Here is a 19,771-nt window from a genome sequence, read left to right on the forward strand (position 1 = left end):
AATTGATGGTCTATTTTATTACTTATGTTTAAACAATGTAAGTATGTACACATTAAACAATATCAAATTATACTTCTATTTAAAAATCAATTAGACATAATTTTGTAAATATAATTATTGCTAAGGGTACCAAGTTGGTTTCCTCATTACGTGAGATCAGGCAAAGCTTCTATTTCTTACTCTGCTATCTTAGTGTCTGCCCTTGTTACTCTTTCAACATTGTCAGGTTCTCTGTAAGAGAATGAGTTCATTTTCAACCAGAAATAATAACTCTGGTAGACTGAACTTTTTGTATGCTTGTTGATTCACTTTACCTGATTCTTGAGATCCAGTTTGGGACATGGTCGACCTCCACTATAAGGTTTTTCTTTTAGCCATTTAGATCGAATTCTTACTCCAATCCCACAAGACGAACTGCAAGAACCCCAGCTGGACCAGTCACTTAGCTTGCAATCAAATGGGCAGGGGATGACACATTCTTCTTGAACATAACCTGTAAGAAAAAAATCTTTCGGTGAATACAGGAAAGTATCAGATGCAGAAGTCACATTCTCTACTTCCATCCTTACAGACTGGATTTCTCATTACTGTTGCTATGCTGTCTTCAACACATTTCCATTTGTAAGGAGAGCAAAGTTGGAAGAGACAGATAAATGTGGTTACACCTGGATCCAGTTTTGCCATTCTGTTTACTTCATTCTGAATGGAAGAAAGAGCAGAAGCAGGATGGAAGCAGTTCAGTGCAAACAATGTAATCATTTTCCCTCAGTGAGCCTTGTGTTCTCTAGCCTCAAATTCTTAGAATTCTCCATCTGGAATAGGTAGCATATGCCAGTGAACCTTTCATCTACTTGTTACTTGCAAGCTTTCACTAATGAAGACATTGATTCTCTCTTCTAAGTATTGTAACTTGAAGGTAGGAGAGAAATGAGAAAGACCACTGTACCACTGAAAGTAGAAAAAATGATAACCTGCTGCCTATTGTGAGGGCATGCAGAACTGAAGAGCCATGGGTGAAGTGGGCTGAAGAGCGCCTCAGAAGTACCAGCTTTGTTTGGTCATTCTTGCTCCTGTCTCTGGCAGTTCCTACTTCAAATGAATTCTTCCCAGCTACTGAGCTACTCAGGCCCCTGCCTGGCTTTCCCAATTTCCACATGTCTGTCATAGAATTTGCTCATCTCTTCCTTGAGGTTTTCTGAGTGCTGTGAGTTCTGCATTCAGCACAATGTCACCAGACCCCAGCACCTGGTTCTACATTCTTAGGAATTCACTGCCCCCTGCCTGTCACAGGACCTCATTCTCATGACTTCAATGGCCACAGTGGAGGTCACTTGCAGACATAATTCATGTGTCAGTTCAGTAGACTGATATGAGTTATGAATGGAGATGACCCTGGTTGTGCCTGACTCCTCAGCTCCAAACTCTGAAGAGAGGACTGGTGCCTTTATGCAAATGGAATTAAAAGTCCACATGAAGATGAACTCTGCTGAAATCCTAGAGGAGCTCAGAGGAAGAGCTTTCCCTGACTGAGCCTGGGATGAAAGCTCAACTCCAGACCACCCATGACACCTTTAAGCAGAGAGCAGGGAAGCAGGGTCCAGACTCCTAACCCGAGGAAACAGTGGCATAAGAAAGGCTGCTTTGAGTTACAGTCTCTGTAGCATTTGGTACATGGTGGTCAACACCCAAGGGATGACCCTAGCTGAAAATTTCATATCTTTCAATCATTCGGAACTATACCAATAGCCATCATCAGTCCTGGGTCAAAAATCACAAACATTTCTGCTGAACCACATCTCCTTTGCCAGACCTGATTCACACTGGGCTCCTGGGATGGCCTAATACTGTTTGACTTGTGTCTTTCTCCTAATTGTTCTCTCCTTTTTTTTTTTTTTCTGTATTTGTCAATAACCCTGAGAAAAGGGTACTTTTCAAAATATGAAATATTGATGTTGCTCATCTTTTTAAAACCTGGTGGTTTTCCAATGCTCCTTTAAGAAAAGGGTGAATTTATGTTACAAAAGCAAAACAAAATGAGCTTTCTTATGAGATGTTCAAAGCAAAGGTCTGTGGTGACCTCTATGAAATAGCTCTGTTTGACCAAGGTGCACCATGTACCAGCTCAGCCTTAATCACAAAGGATGGAGCTAAGGAAGCTGCAGCTTTTAAAAACCCCAGGGTGATTCTAACTCAGTGGCAGTCTGGGAACCACCTCAAGGTTGCTATTTCTCCTCTCCTTCCACCTCCAGTCACTTGAATTCTACCTTTACAAGGTCCTCCAGACACACCTTTTCTGATGCAAAGTAAGTCTTTCTTTACAGGCTAGCATCCTTAGTTCTGATTTCAGCTTCTCTCCTCCATTATGACCAAACATCTTTTCCCAGAAACCTTCTGCCATGCCAGAGGAGAAGCTTTCAGACTTTGGTCAGCCCTGCAGTCTTCATTCTCTGTGCTTAAAACAGGACTACCATCAGAGCAAGGAAAGTGCTGGATGTATACTGAGGGCACTTCATCACATAATCTGTCTTAGTCTGGTATTCCAACGGTCTGGGAATTCTTCTGAGTTTCCTTCTCTTTCACAACAGACTTTTCAAACCTTCTCCATTTTCTTTTCACTTAAATAATTACTCCTCCCATGCTGGAAACAACAGAAAGACTGGAGCAAAATGCCTTCAATTTCCTATGATACCATCTATACCCAATCCAGACTGTTTACTGCTTTCTTCATATTCAAATGGAAAGGTGCTTGCTTTGTTATAGAAAGCACATTCTTCAAACTCCATCTGAACCTGATTTCTCCAGGTCTTTGAACTCTTCAGATCTCTTGTATCTTTCTTCCTCTCCTCTCCTCTCCTCCCCCTCACTTTCTTTTTCATTATTCTCTTTCTTTTCCTCTCTCTTTCCCCCACCTCCCTCTTTCCTTCTCCTTCCATCTTTCTGTCTTTGTCCTTCTGTCACTGTTATTCTTTCTCTCTCATCTTATTCATATGATTATATTTTCCTTACAACATTATTAGAATGGATTGAAGTTATCTAGGCAACACTTGTCAATAAATGAACATACCACATTTCCTGATGACACAAAAATTCCTCTGGAATTGGAATTAAAAAAAAAACTCCCATTAAGAATGCTAAAAAATAATTTTGCTGTTTAAAAGTCTTAATTCTGTAGTCATTTCTAATGAGTTTTTATAAACAACCAGATATTAGCAACATAGCCAAAGTCACCCCACTTATTAAAGAGATGCCCCACATACATTATATAATTTACAGAAAAAAACAAGTCACAGAGTAACTTCATTGGCCACCAAACTAAAAGAATAGGATAGAAAATTAGCATTTATCCTTATGACATGTAGACTTCAAATATGAATTTCCAGACTATTTCACATAAACCTTAAATATCTGAGTGTCTATGTATGCCCTATTTTAAAGCACATTTTCAACTAGACATCCTTATAATTGAGTGAGACTTTAAATTATCTTCATCTGGGCTGCACATGGAAGGAGTTTAATCAGCTAGCCTCTGGCCGTAGCTTTTGTACTCTTCCCATGATAAAAGGAAAACCCAGAGGATCCTCATGAAAGTCAAAGTTATAAATTCAATGAACACAAAATAATTTTGAAATTCAGCAAGGCTAAGCAACAGTGGCATTTATTTTTCAGGAAAACGCCCATGCTAGAGTATATGCCAAAGGGAAGTCCGTAGTGAAAACAATTAATAACTGCATATTCTTATACCTGGCTCAAATTGAAAACATAAGTTTTACTCTCACACTTAATGCATACAGATTTTTGGCAACCAAGTATGGTGAAATATAACTATCACAATGCTAACCTGCTATATGAGAATTCTATTAGGTAATGGTTAAAACCATAAAAATGTTTTTGAAAGTAATTTTCATAGCATACATGACAGAATAGCTGTTTCCTTCTAGATATTACTGCACTGGCAACATTCATATGTCTAAACTTAATTTCTGTGAAATAAAATTTACCAAAACTGTATTTTCTACTAGAAGTCATATAAGGAACAAATTACTTGGACCACTGACTGACCCAGGGAAAACTTGTAGCTAGCCCTATTTCTCTAATCTACACAAATACAAAATTAGATGTGAAGTAATCAGTGCAGAATTATCTGTGCACTATGCAATCAGTTTTAAACAATATACACGGCACACATAGCAGTGAGCTAAATGACTTATTATGAACAAGGGTGGATTGATTAGGGTCCCTTATTACCATCTCTACGTGTGATGGAATTGGAGATATTTGTTCAATGATATACTAGAGACACAGAATAGACTGGCTTGACCTTTGTCTCTAATCCCCAAGCCTCCTCACTAACTTGCATTAGGATAAACAGTTCTAAATATGATGGTCTCTTTAACACACCACTTCCCAGATTTCTGCCTTGTGTGTTTTGTTTCCTTCCCTAACACATTTTTTTTCCTATTAAGATCTTGTTTTGGAGGATGTGAAAGAGGAAAATATTGATGACATGAAGGCTAAGAAAATAACCCAGATCAATTCACTTGTGTTTTCTTACTCTGTAAAACATTAGCAACAAACATCATATTCTGCAGTTCATGTTTTGTATTCACTGTCTCTGTGCTCAGATGATCAAAATAGGGAGTGGAAAGATCTGGAACAACCATGAGCTAAAATCATATCATCCTCCCATTTCCATTTTGTAGATTTGCTGTTTTAATTTTACATTTTAATACGTCTAGTTTGTTATTTTATTTATTTAGTAAAAATGCACCATGCAAAAACCACATTGGATTCTTTAAGGAATATTTTCATCAGAGTTGGAAAAATTATTATGGGTATGTTTTTAATATTCATTTAAAAAGACAATTAAAAGTAATTTAGAGCAATATTTCCACTGTCTAAACATTTTAGAGTAGCAGGTACATAAGACATAGAAGTACCGCTCAAACCCAGCAGGGCTGTAGTATGATTTACACAACTTCTGCTTTTGCTGTGGAATGCTGCTATGAATAGGAGCTGCCTGATCTCAGACAGTTTCATCATGCTCAGGTCCCTATAATGCTAGAGAGGGCAGAATTGAAATTGCCAAATGTTTGATAATCCCCTCTGTTGGAAAATTTAGATTTTTAAAATATAATTTGAAAATACTGTCATTTAACAGGAAAGCATTTTTACTCAATTATGTAAACCTCAGAGATACTAGGACAGGCAAATATTTTCTGGATATAACCCTGCCAACTTAGGAGACAATAACAATAATTAGCAAGTTTGTGCCAAATTTTAAAACTTTCTGCATAGCAAAGGATACATAGGATGAAGACACAGACTTAAAAAATGGGATGGCTTTTTAACAGCTATTTATTTAACAGAAGATTTATATAAAGTGGCATGCAGAAATTTCAAAATTCAACACCAAAGGATGAATAATATAATCAATTATTAGGCACAAGACTGAAAAAGAGAGTTCTTGGACTAATTACACATGACCTACAATTACTGAAAACCATCTTTAGAATCTTTGACATTATGGAAATACAAATCTATTATCTAGAGATTCCACATCAGCCCAGTCAAAATCAACAAAAAAAAAATGCTAGTGAAGAACACATTTGTACTATTGTGGGAATGTAAGAAGTCCAGGAAACATGGAAATCACAGTGGAATGGCAATTCTTCAAATTAAACTACAAACAGAACTAATATAAGATCTACTTATACTACTCCTAGGTGTATACCCAAAGGAATAAAAACCAGCACAGAAATACCTGCACAGCTGTGTTTATTACAGCACTATTTCTAAGGACCAAGATATGGAATCAGCCTGAGTGTTCCTCAATAAACAAATGGACAAAGCATGTTGTACACACATGGAGTATCATTTACCCAAGAAGAAAGAAATCATGTCACTCCCAGGTAAATGGATGAGCTGGAAATCATAACATAAAACAAAATAAATCTGACTCTAGAGAAAATAAAAGCCTCAGTGTATACATATAAATGAACAATGTGAAAACAGAAAGGAAAGGCCTCCCTGGGAAGACAATGGTAGGGAGGGTGGATGATAACAGAGTAAATTATATGAATATGAAATTTCATAACAAATCTCATCCTTTTGTGATATTAGCACATATTATTAAAAATGAAAATGATAATATGTAATTCAAATACTAAAGTAACTAATTGCATTCTGAACCTACTATGACAACTGAAATATTGGCATTTAGAACATCCACAAAGTTCAAACAATATGCTGACCAGTGTTCTACTAGATTCCATATGACTAAATATTGCAAAGCATCCTTAATACTTCATATCTACCAAAAATCATTTACATGAGAACCATTTTCTTTAATTAAAAATATAATTGAGTTTGTGAAAGTACTTTAGCTGTTGATTAATTACTCGCAGACCGAGAGCCTTCTTGTAAAGACTTGAAGACCCATCAGAAGTAGGAAAGAACCAAAGGCCCAGATTCGACTGAAATTTCCAACTAACTGTCAGGAAGAGCAAGAGGTGGTGGAGGACAGCTGTGAACCAGTATTATGTGAATATGGCATGGCTGTTGTGCATGTGAAATCATGGTTGGCCACACAAGACTTATACAAGATCAAGCCTGTCAGCATGCTAACACAGATGGGGGAAGTAATACGAGACCCTTCCCTTAGATAAGTTGTTCTTGGCAATTGACAGCCGCTAAGGGAGGGAGCATCATTTTTCTTCATGGATGTGGCTTGGTGTAGGTTGTCCATGTACCACTGAATAGCCCTACATTCATGCATGGGCTGGTGACACCAATAGGACTCTGTGGATTAGAAAGAGGACATGAAATAAAGAGGGAATGTGGCAGTGAGGTTCTGGAAAGAATGGGAGGGGCAAGACTAGGAGATGGATTCAATAAAATACACTATGAATGAAATTCACAAACAATAAAAAAATAAAGACAAACGACTTTTAAAAGTGAAAAGACATACATAAAGGTCCTACAGTCCCTGAATGTTCCCTTTAGTACTATAGTGGTAAGGTGTGAAATTATGCTACTATTGAGGTTAATTATGATCAGAAGCAACCGTTCATAGAAATGAAGAAAAATTGGTTATATTTTCAGAAACTTAGATATGTGATGCAAATTCTATGATGATTGGAGGCGACATGAATGGATGCCAGCTTTAATTTCCTACTTTTCATGTGAAAAATACTTCGTATGGTAGATACAGTGCTTTGACTTAATTTCTGGGTCTGGTTAATGTGCTATAACTAAATGTCTTGGGTGTCAATTTAATATAACACCATAAGGAACTGATCTTTTAAATTGAATCATCCAGGCAATTTAATCAAGACAGTACCGCCAGTTGTTCATATAGACAGAGTTTCAACAGTAACTCCCTGTGCCAATTTCCTCCAGGCAGAGAAAAGAGACATGTTTTTTTCTTAGAAGATATTGAGGATATTAGGGAGAAAATGGAACACTAGATTCAGAATAATCAGAACAGTTAGGACTGTACATATACCCACAGTTTCTCTCATTACTGCAAATAAGTGCTGTTAAAATTAAAGTGACTGATCGGCTAACCACATAATAAACTGGGCCTCAGCAGCATGGAACGACACAGTTTGTTGACAAGGCAATATTCCCAAGTGATTCTTGGAACTGTGTCTGCAGCCTGTGTGAAGTCCTCTCACCGTCTCATCACACCTCACTGCCTTGACAGAGTTGCATGTTAAAGTACATTCTGTGCTCTGTACTTCACACTTCTTTGTAATTTCTAAAAGCTGACCTCTGAGCATTTCTGGTATCTGTCAGTCTCTTTCTCAACCCATCCCAGATCCAAATACAGGATACAAGCTAAGATTCTCCTTCTTGCTCCTGAAGATAGTTTTGACCTTAATATTATCTGTTCCAACAAGTTAAAAATGAGCAAAAGTGAAACAAGCACAACTCATCATTGATTTCCCATTACCACAGGGGCCAGTAATGCACCAGACAGCATCTGCTTATTCAGCCAGGAGGCTAGGAGCAAAGGTGATTGGAGAAGAGGTTCAAGACCACTCAGATAGACAAGGACAGCAAGTGACCTCTGACTATTGGCCATTGGCCACTGAGATTAGGAACTTGTTTCTTTTGTTCATTGAATATACCTTATTCGGATATGATGAATCAGCCTTGGCACAGAAGGGTGGCATTCATTGGGAAAGAGTACATGGGACAAACACCTGGAATATTTTGGGAATTGAGGTTACATCCTCAGAAATTAAGATTATGCTGCTTCAGCCATTAGCACTGTCTGAACAGCAGCTCTAGCGACAGAGAAAGTGACTTTGCAAAAAGTTGAGTCTATATATATGTTTCAGGAGCATTCATAATTTATTATTTTAAAAGAGGACTAGCAATATGGATAATAAATCAGGTCTAACCTTATGTGATCTGAGATAAAATATTAAACCTTAATATTTGAGCTACCTTGTGTTAAGATAAAAATATAACAATACTCCCCCTTTGTAACTCCCTATAATACTGTAAGGTCAAAAATATAATAGGTAGAATATTGTGGAAAAAGATTACCCTACACTATAAATGACATAGTAATATTTTACCACTACTTAAATTTATTCGGTAAAGTAAAAGTATTCTTTCTTTATCATGTTTTTGGTAGTAATGATGGATGGTGAATATAATTCTGAAAAGATATTTTAGCACAGAGATTATAGGATAATAATTTTCAAATTTGGATGCTATTTCTCATTGCAGATCATTTCCATGTAAATTAAATCTGGGATAACATTGACACATGAGGGATGCTGCCTTGGGTCAGTAAATCAGTTGTAGCTTGATCCTATCTCACTCTTTCCAGATCTGCCACCAGACAAGGTCAAGCATTCATTATGTCCCAGGAGGACTGCTATAACATTCTCTTTAGTGAACTCCAGTTTTCAAATTTCTTTCTTTTCATCCAGTTGATGCCTGGTCAGCTGCCATATTAATATCAATAAAGAAAAACTCTGAACACACCATAGTTTCCCTTAAAATAAATAGGCTGTACAGCATAGCAGAATTTTGATGAATGGATGGCACTGGAGAGAACACACATTAAATAAGGAAGGTGCATGCCCACTAGTCAACACAGCAGTATTTAGAAGGAAAATTTCAGCTTGACCACATGGATAATTTTGTCTAGATCAATGAGAGGCTACTCTGGGAAGACATGGTACAAGGCTTAGAAAAAATGTTCACATTAGTTTGGATATGTATATACATGTATACATACACACATATGAACACATACACATATAAAAACATGCATATATAAGTGCATACCTATAACTTAAACATGCACACATATACCTATGTATCACATATATACCAGGTATATTAAAGTGTGTGAATAATAAAAAAATATCACTCATAATATTCCTTACCTATCTATGACATGCACACATAGCTATTATTCACTACGATAGCCATGGTTATGGTCTTATCGAGCACTTGACTCCCAGCTCTGAGGCAACTGTGATATAAACACACATGGCCTATGAACAGGTGGTGTGTTGTCCTCATGCCAGTGACTCAGACATACCTGAGCACAGAAGAAGGAAACCGTTGTTCTTTCAGTCTTTGTTTCCTTGGCTCTTAGATACACTGTGACCTGAGTCTAGTTGCTATATTTGACCAACAACATGAACTCATTTATTGGCCTCCTACTTGCTTATTTGCTTGGTTCTTTACATATTCATATATTTATTTGAGCTCCTGAATTTACAACTCAATGATTGCACATGAAAATAAAGATTTCTGATTCCCTTGGAAATATGAGTAACTGAGGACATGTGGATATTTTGTCTAGTGTAGCCAACATCAGCTAGAGTTGAACAGCAGGACTTGGGCAAATGATGACATTTTTTCCAAATAAAACAAATCAAAAACTTGGTTATTAGCCACATGAAAATCCAGATAAAACGGGGCTTTATGTGAGTGGGCAAAGTGGAAGACACAGAGCTCTCCCCATCCAGCTGATCACCAAGATCACAGGAAGGAACTCAGGAGATCAGCTGGACACCCATCTAATCTGATAGTCCTAGGAGGAATTAGGTTATGCCTTGTTGGATCTAAGTATATTTATTGGCTGTGAAGATTATCTGTGTTTTTTATTTTTTCAAAAGTCAAAATTTTATGTTGGGCTTGAAATCACACGCTTTTAATTGTAGCTGCTCAGTTGGTTGAGGCAGGAGGATTATGAGCCCATGGCCTGCCTGGGCTACAGACAGATTTTAAGACCAGCTTGAGAAACTGAATAAGAACTTGCTGTCTCAAACATAGAACTAAAAATAAATTCTGAAAGTAGATTTATCTGAAAATGATTTGACAAAGGATCCCACGAGTATAAGTATAATTTGAATTGACTTCCACTGCTTCAGGCCCTGCACACTAAATGGAATTCCTAGGGCTGGCAACAGGATGTGTCTCAGATCCCAAGGACAGCATGGATATACAGAACATAGTCATCCAAAACCCACAGTTTCACAACCTAGAAAAGCATCCAGAAGTAGACCTCCAAGATGAAATTCCACCCAAAAAGTAATTTTTTTCCTACACCATTAGGTCATCCTGATAAATATTTGTGTTCACAAACAATGAAAGAAGTTATTATAAATACTGCGTTGTGGATTACATGCCGAAGCAAATTCACCTCTAGAAGCTTGCTTTGTTGAGGAATTGTGTCTTTCAGTGAGGTGCCGCAGAAATCAATGTACTGGAATGAATTTGCAGTGCATTAACTCCTTGCAAGTTACTGTAAAAACCTTTGAACTCTTGCCAAGGTGCACAATTAAGTACAGTTTCTGTTCTTGATTTATATTTGCTGGTAACAGTGAATTTGTTTCACTTACCAATAAATTTGTTTCCTAATGGATTATACACTATCTACAGATTTACAGTTAGGCTTCTCTTGTCTTTGCTTGACAGATATCCTATGCTTTTATTCAGTGATATTTAATGATGCATCTCTTACAGGAGTAAAAAAAAAAAAAAAGCTCTGATGTTTAAATTTATTTACCTAAAATTTATTTAACTTATTCTCTGAGAAAAATGTAGATAAATAGCTATCAATCTCCCGGTCACTGTTACAATATTTGGGGTGAGGGGGACCTTGGTGGATCCTATGCTGGGTGAAAGACAAGCAAGCTGTGCAGGCAGAACCCAGGTAGGAAGGAAACTTTATTGGGGGAAGGGAAGGAAGTAGGGAAAAAGAAAGGGAGAGAGGGGACAGATGAGAGGGAGAGAGGGAGGGAGGGAGGGTGGAGAGAGAGAGACAGAGAGACAGAGAGACAGACACAGACACAGACACAGACACAGACACAGACACAGAGAGACAACTAGACAGAGAGACCTGTCTGCCTCTTCAGAGAAAGAAAGAGAGCAGGAGTAGGCAGAGCTGGTCCCTCCTGTGCCTGCTTAGAGCCAGGGTACTTGCTTTGCCTGCTGCCAGGTCACCAAGGGGTGGGGCCAAGGTGTGCCTGGATGGTAACAGTTACACTAATGTGAGTGCAAGGGGGTGACAGAGAACCTCAGAATGAAACAAGGAAAGTGCTTTAAACTCAGAGACGGACTAAGAGCAGCCAGCAACCATTTTCTGAAGAAATAAAACAAGAAACAACAGCAAATGAGCCCAGTCACACAAAAGCAGCAAAACCTATTCCCATCCAGCTAGTCCACAAAGCCTAGTGGTTTGATTCTCCCACATTCCAGAAACCTGCTGGCAAGCTGTGTGCTTGTAGCACTGTGCTCCCTCTGAAGTTTATTGGAGAGAGCCCTCCCTTGTCTTTTCAGGTTTCCTGTGGCTCCTGTAGGTTCCTCACTGTGGCCATCAGACCTCCAAGGCCATCTGTGTTTACCTTCACATACTTCTCATGGGTGTCCTTTTTTAAATGTTAAATTCTATTTTTTTAATATTACATTTTAACTTATTTTTTTCATTTATTTTACATCCTGACCAGTTTCCCCTCACACCTCTCCTCCCCCCAACCTTGCTTTCCCTCTAGCCTCCACCCGACCCTGGGGCAAGCTTCCCATGGGGATCAACAAAGCTTGGCACATCAACTTGAGAGAGGACCAAACTCCTCCCCCTGCATCAAGGCTGAAGGCTGCATGGGTGAGGCAATCCACCATGGGGAATAGGTTCTCAAAAGCCAGCTCAAGGGCCAAGGACAGATCCTGATCCTACTGGTAGGAGCCCCACAAAAAGACTAAGTACACAATTGTCACATGGAGAGGGTGCCTGAACTAGCCATCTCCTGTAATCAGATCTGTGACTACTCTAATTGTCTTCAGAGAACCTTCATCCAATAATTGAAGGAAGCAGATGTAGAGTATAGCCAAGCACTGGGCCAACCTCCAGCAGTCTTCTTGAAGAGAGGGAAGAGGCATTGTAGGAATGGGGTGGGGTCAAGGTGATGACAGGTGACCCCACAGAGACAACTGACCTGGGCTTCTGGGAGCTCACAGACTCAGGACTGAAAGCTAGGGAGCCTGCATAGGACCAACCTTTAGCATGTGTGCCACAGTTGTATAGCCTTGTCTTAATGTCTCAAACCCCTTTCCCTCCTTCCCTTCTGCAATAAGGACAGCAGTTAATCTAAACCAGAACGACTCATTCATTGACTCAGGACATTTGCAAAGGCTGCAGTTATAAACAACATCATATGCACATATATTGAAGATTAGAACTAAAACATGTCTTTTAAGTGACGTATTCATAAGACAGTGCTGAGGAACATACACCTGGGGACCCAGACTTTAGCCTCTACTTGACCCAGGACACACCTACTTTTACACAAACTGTCCTTATCTTCTAAGCTTTGGTTTTCTTATCTTCATTGGTTTGGTAAAGTGTGACCTATAGGTAAAATCTAGCCCCTGTGCTTGAATGTACAGTTTTTGTGAGATGGAGCCACCAGAATTTGTCCAAGCACTTGCCTTTGTTGGCTCTAATACTCTAATGGCAGAGGTGACGGTTGTGACAGAGACAGTATGGCTTACAAAGTTGTACACATTCCCTGCCTTGACCTTTATAAACACTTGCAGCTTCTCATTATAGAGTGGGAATAAGAATAGACATAGACTGTGATGAAGGGCAAATGCCAACCCTACCTTAAGGCACCAATAAGGATGCTTGGTTTTCCTTTCTTTCTTTTTAATGTTTTTAACATTTCTCATGCAGTTTCCTCTCCTCCCCTCCTTTCTCCCACTCCTCCTGGGTGCCCACCTGAATCTACTCTTCCTCTGTTTCTATTTAGGCCACCCATGGAGATTAATAAAACATGGCATATCAAGTTGCTGTAAGACTAAGCACCTCCCATGTATTAAGGCTAGACAAGGTGATCCAGTATGAGATCCCAAAGTCAGTAAATGTCTGAGACATCCCCTGTTCCCACTATAAGGAGTCCCACAAGAGGACCAAGCTACACAACTGTAACATAAATGTAGAGTGTCTAGCTCAGTCCCATGCAGGCTCCTTGGTTGTTGGTTCAGTTTCTGTGAACCCCTTTGTGCCTAGATTAGTTGATTCTGTGGGTTTCCTTGTGGTGTTCTTGACTATCTCTAACAGAGAGGCACAGTGCTATGGTAAATAACAAATGACTGAAAAACTACAAAGTCCTAAACCCCAAATCAGCCTGGATGTTAGGTGCTGGTGGCATTACATTGTGACTGTCACTTAATTCCTCCATGTTTTAATTTTCTCATCAAGAAACTGGAGACAATTATTCCATTTACTTCACAGTGTCTGGAACAAAAGACTAACCACTGTTGCTATTATTATTTTTCAGGCAAAGAGATGTATCATCATCTTCAATGTATGAGATGGAAGAGAGAAAACAGGGAAATTCACCCAGGAGGTGCCATTAGGCAAAGGACCAACAGTTTCTTGAGGCCAAAAGTTCTGTAGGAATCATGAAGAAGGGAAGATTGCCACTACGAATTTCTATTTATTGGTCAAACAAATAGATGATCTGATGATTGAGATTTAGTATATAGGTAAGCTCTACAGCACAGAGCTAATCTACACTCCCATGCAGACCAAAGCAGCAGTAGTAAAGGTTGACCATGGCATAAAGACCATTTTGGGTTGAGATGTGTTCACAAGGCCTTCAGTAAAACCACACTGAACTTGTTATTGCCTCCCATTCTGACTAATGTTGTTTTTTTCTTCCCATGTCCTCTACTATTAAAGTTCAAGGTCTTTGAAAACCTCAGAGGGACACCATCTCTTGCTTCTAAGACTGCCCATTGCTTTGAGGGTCCATTTCTTTGAGAGTACTTGAACTTCCATAACTCCTCACTAACCGGCATGTGGCAACAACTTTGCCAAGCAGAGCTGGAATTCAAAACCATGAGGAAGAATGTGGGCTTTACTTGGATCCTGCTCTCTGTGCTCGTCTTATCTGTACAGGGGTTTCATTTGTCATCCTCCCTTTAGAGATGAGCACAGAGACATGAGGGACAGCAAAGATTCTTTCTTGGTCTGGCTTTCTAAGTAGATCATACTTGCCAAGGGTCATATGACCAGTAACAGTTTTCACTCTACTCTTTAAAAAAATTATCAAGTTAGTGCAGGAAGCTGGCCCCACAGCTCTGTACATTGAATTACAGCTGTAATCCAAGAGGTTCTGAATTGTTTCCATCTGAAATTAAAATGTACTTCACACTCAACCTTCCAATGTCCCTAATAATGATTATTCTCAGATCAAAGAAAAAAATAAACCAAAAAGCAAACAAACAAAACCCCCCAACAACTTGAGTTTAATTATTCAATAAAATTGAGGTATTGCCACCTACAACATTTTAGGGTATGAGTTTTTATCATTTGCACATGAAATTACCCCTGTAGATCCCTTATTGAGGGCTTGGCCACAGCCTGTGATGGCATGAATGGGCAATTGGCTCATAATGCCACTGACTTTATCAATGCATTAGAGCACTGGTGAGCTATTTCCTAACTGAACGGGCTATTAAGAAGTGATGTCGACATAAGGGAAGTTGGAGGTACAGCAGTTGCCTCTGATGAGTACATCTTGCCCCTAGTCTCTCTCTCTTTCTCTGTCTCTCTCTCTCTCTCTCTGTCTCTGTCTCTCTCTCTCTGTCTCTCTCTGTCTCTCTCTCTGTCTCTCTCTCTCTCTCTCTCTCTCTCTCTCTCTCTCTCTCTCTCTCTCTCTCTCTCTCTGCTTCTTGGCTACCATGAAGTGAAAAGCTTTGCTTCACTACCCATCCATTGGTATGATATTCTGCATCCACTCAAGCCCTCACCAGAGGGAATGTGTCACTGCAGACTGAAGCCTCTGACAACATAAACTAAAATAAAAACTTTATGTTTTTAGTTATGTCAGGCACTTTGTCACTGTGGCAGGAAACTGACTGGCGCTGATGTAAATATAGGCTTTAGAGGTAAATGTTGCAACTCTGGCTTTCATTTCACCCATGAACACCAATCTCTGTGGGCTTCTTGTGACAACCTAACTGTGTGAGGTGGAGACAGAAAGCCAAGAGCAGCAGCAGAAGAAAATTTTTCTGCCATCACACAGCTAGCAGTGATTTCCAGTTGGGTATATATCTGTTTTTATTTGTTACTGTGTTGTTTTAGCGCTTCTTTGTGAGTTATATTCATAATTTGTATATGATATCTTATGATCATATTGCACTACAAAAGACAATTATGGAACCACTCATCACAGCCCCAACTGAGTGGCCAAGAATCAACTGAAGCCTGGGAAAGAAATGCAGAGTGTAAATATGTTCAGAAGATGAAAAACAGTAAGTACAGTTAGCACCAACAGGAGGAGAAAGCACAAATGATGGACCTGTCATGTGTTCTGCAGTCAAACATTGTGAGCAAACACGCTTTATGGGTACTCTTGCTCCAGGTACTCATCTGCTCTCTTCCTTGACTTTCTAATATGAAACATGGGAATGATGATGGTACCTCTCTAGTACAGCTTACACCAGAATAACTTGGAAAATAAAGAGAGTACTTTGCGAATAGCCAGAATGTTCTAAACACTTAATGAATGTTAGCTATCATTATCAACAAAACTAAAAATGGCATGTATTATAAGCAGAAGTTAAGTCACAAAGTAATATTTATGTATATGTATTTATGTGTATATCCCAGAAATATTTAGACACTATATAAACGGATGCAGAGTTAACTGAAATGCTATTTAAGTATGAGGACAACTAATGGGATCAGATATTCAGAGTGAATGGAAAAGCTGTGAAGGCAAATTGAAACCTTAAGAAGACACAGATTGGATGAGAGCATGCAATGACTTGGGTTCTCCTTCACCAGAAGCTACTGCTGTGTGTTTGCCACTTGAAATTAAAGCAGCCTCCACCACATTAGTTTGATGAGGCAGAGTATGAAGAATATTGGGACAAGGAAGAGACAACTCACATTCTTTCACCCTGAAACACAAAAATGAGAGGACACAGAAGACTGCTGTAATGACCTTTAAGATTATTATTATTATTATTATTATTATTATTATTATTATTTAATATTATAATTTTCTTCAAAGATCTACAGTGGACATTGAAGTCATAGTCCCCCCTTTTCATTAATTATTATTATACATATATTGTATATACATATATTTCTTAATTCATAAAAAACAACCTGCCCAATCTATATAATGTACTTATACATAAATGTTTGCAGACTGATCCTTTGGTATTGGCTAGCATATTGGTGTTTTCTTTTCTGGGTGAGACAATTTCTCCCATTCTCAGCATACCTTACATACCTGAAGTTCTTTGTATATGGTTGAGAATTCATGGGCATTCCCAATGTCCATATTAGTATGTCTATTGTTGTGTTTTTCCAGCTAATGTGTAGGTAGTTGTGTTGGTAAGACCTTATAAGTGTAAACTTATAACATCGATGAAAGATACAATCTCATAGCAAATATTCTAATCCTTTGGCTCTTACAGTGTCCCCTCCTCCTCTTCCACAGTGTTCCCTGAACACTGTGGTATGGGAGTTGTTTTGTAAATATACTAAATGAGGCTGAGCTCTAAAACTCTTCATTTATAGAGTCAAAGCAATCCTAATTAAAATCTTTGTCTCATTCTTGACAGAAAAACAGCTATCCAAAGTTCATATGTAGTCACAAATGACCCCTGATAGCCAAAACTATTTTGAGCAAAAATAACAATGCTGATGGATTACTATTCCAGAACTTAAGATATATTACAGAGACATGGTAACAAAAACAATGACAGTGATAAAAACAGACATTTAGAGCAATAGAACAAAATCAAAGACCAAAACATGAGTTAAAGTAACTTCATCTACTTAATATTTGAAAAAGATGCCAAATATACACTAAAGAAATCATCTTCAACAAATGGTTCTGGGAAAACTAGATGTCAACTCATTTTTATCAGGGGATCCAAACCATTACTTACTGAAAATATCTGGTGGAAAAAAATGCATCTATATTGAGTATATGCCAAACACTTTTCTTATCATTAGTTATTCCTCAGCATTATAATATGATTTACATTGTATTACCTTTTATAAATAATTTAGAGATGATTTGAGGCATACATGGAGAATATGTCCATAGTTTAAGGCACATAGGTTAAGATTAAGGCTGTACCATCTCATACAAGAGACTTGAGCACCCAAATAGACTGTGTGTGTGTGTGTGTGTGTGTGTGTGTGTGTGTACCAGTATTCAAAGATACAGAGGGAGGACTTCTGACTGTCCATTCATTCACTCCATTGTCTTATATTACATCAGCTATCTGAAAATAGTAAGTCATTAGGACTTTGTTTAATATTATATCCTTGTAGCAGAATGATAATTAATTAGTTTTAGAGTCTATGACCTGTCTGGCCATAGGTTCTTGGCCCTGATAATCATGCCAGGAATAGATTTCATCTTGTGGTGTGGGCCTTCAATCAAGTCAGAAAATGGTTGGTTACTCCCACGATGTTCCTGACACTATTGACCAGTGGGCTTGTCTTGCCACGGCAGTAGTTACTATAGCCCACAGGGTTGACAGTTAGGTAAAACTGATGATCACTTTTCTCCTTCAGTAGAAGACACAGCACCTTTCAGCTCTATGAAAGCTAGCCAGTAGGGATGAAATTTCCAGTTCAGTATCAACTTGATTTTCCTAGGACTTGGGTATATGGTGTCTTCAGTGATAGGGTCATACTATCAAGTTCTGGAGGGCAGCAAGAGAATTGGCAAAAGTCTGTAATGTTTGAGGGTCTATGCTTTCTCACTGGTCAACAATTCCAAAGGGGATAACCATTACTGATACTGGACTTCTTATTTATTAGCCTGCCATGTCTAGTAAGGGGCCTTGTCACTTCATTATAGGATAACTTCATTTGAACTATCTTTATATGTGTGCATGTATGTATTTTAGGAAGCTTCTATAGTAGTAGATTTCCATATGGCTTTTTCAAAGAGTGTTTAGCTATCCTTCTCCACTTTGTATTCTCTCCTCTACCCTTCCCTGCTATGCTATACCCCAATTTAGCCCTTCCCATTCCTTTATTTCTCTTTACCCTTTATATCTTCATGTTCTCACACCCATCCCTTGAAAATATTCTCCTCAGGGCCCCTTAGTTTTCTGACCTCTATTGGTATTCCAAATGAAACACACATATCTGAACTAACATCCACAAAGGAAAGAAAACATGTGACATTTGTTTACCTGAATCTGGGTTACCTTACACAGAACAATGATTTCCAGATCTAGCCACTTACCTGCAAATTTCAAATTTTGTTCTTCTTAACAGTTCAATAATATTTCACTGTGTAAATGTCCTATGTTTTTGTTATCTACTAATCAGTTGATAGATATCTAGGTTATTTTCATTCCCTGGCTATTATGAATAGAGCTTATTATTCCTCTAAATTGGCATAGCATTAAATCATCTCCTATTGAATTACTGTTATTATATTACTAGATTAGCATGTTTCTCAATTGTTGGTACATAGCTTCTTTATGAAGTCAATGGTAGTTAATGCAGAGACTTGCAACTGGCTCAGGTGCAAAGAAAAAGAGCCCTATTTGGGACATTTATATCACACTGTTTTCTCCCAAGTCTCAAGAATCATTGTGGCCTATGGGACAGAAAGATTGTAAGAGCCTGTTAGAAGAAGATTTTTTGGGAAAGAAAGAAAAGGCAAAGTGTTTCCAGTGCAGACAGTACTAGAGATGACCATTGCATTATGCAGCCTCTGAAAGGTAATGGGCCCCTGGGCAAATGATTAAGAGCAACTGTGAAGAAGGAAGATGTTTGTAGCTGACATGAACCATAGGACATAAAGCCATACTTAACAGGAAGAAGGGGCTATAGTATCAAACTGAGAGCATGACACAAATCAAGACTAGAAATCATCACAAGAAAATAGATCAGAGATTGAGAAACAAACTCACCCACACCATGTATTCTATTTTTATTGTTGTGATAAAGCATTATATCGAAAAGTAGCTTGAGAGAAGACAGGGTGTATTTGGCTTACACTTCTAGGTCACAGAGCATCATTGAGGGAAGTCAGAGTAGGAATTGAAGCAGAAACCATACAGCAATCAATGCTACTTACTGGCTTTCTCTCTAGTTCACTCAGCTAGCCTTCTAGTAATGCTCAGGCCCCTGTACCTAGGAATGGTGCCACTCACAGTGAGCTAGGCTCTCACACATCAATCAAGACAGAGTATCACAGACGTGGTATGGGCCAATCTGATATGGGAAATTCCTTGATGG

At 38.5% G+C, this 19,771-nt stretch overlaps 1 protein-coding gene across 1 annotated transcript in view; it reads right to left on the reverse strand.

The window, feature by feature from the left end:
- Thsd7b (thrombospondin type 1 domain containing 7B) overlaps window positions 1-19,771 on the reverse strand; it is a 706,540-nt gene that overhangs the window by 201,281 nt on the left and 485,488 nt on the right. The window contains exon 14 of the mRNA XM_027417733.2: window positions 315-493. Within this exon, the coding sequence (XP_027273534.2) occupies window positions 315-493 (179 nt within the window). The remainder of the gene's footprint in view (window positions 1-314; window positions 494-19,771) is intronic.

Source organism: Cricetulus griseus, chromosome 5 (assembly GCF_003668045.3).
Source record: "Cricetulus griseus strain 17A/GY chromosome 5, alternate assembly CriGri-PICRH-1.0, whole genome shotgun sequence".
Classification (NCBI taxonomy): Eukaryota; Metazoa; Chordata; class Mammalia; order Rodentia; family Cricetidae; genus Cricetulus; species Cricetulus griseus.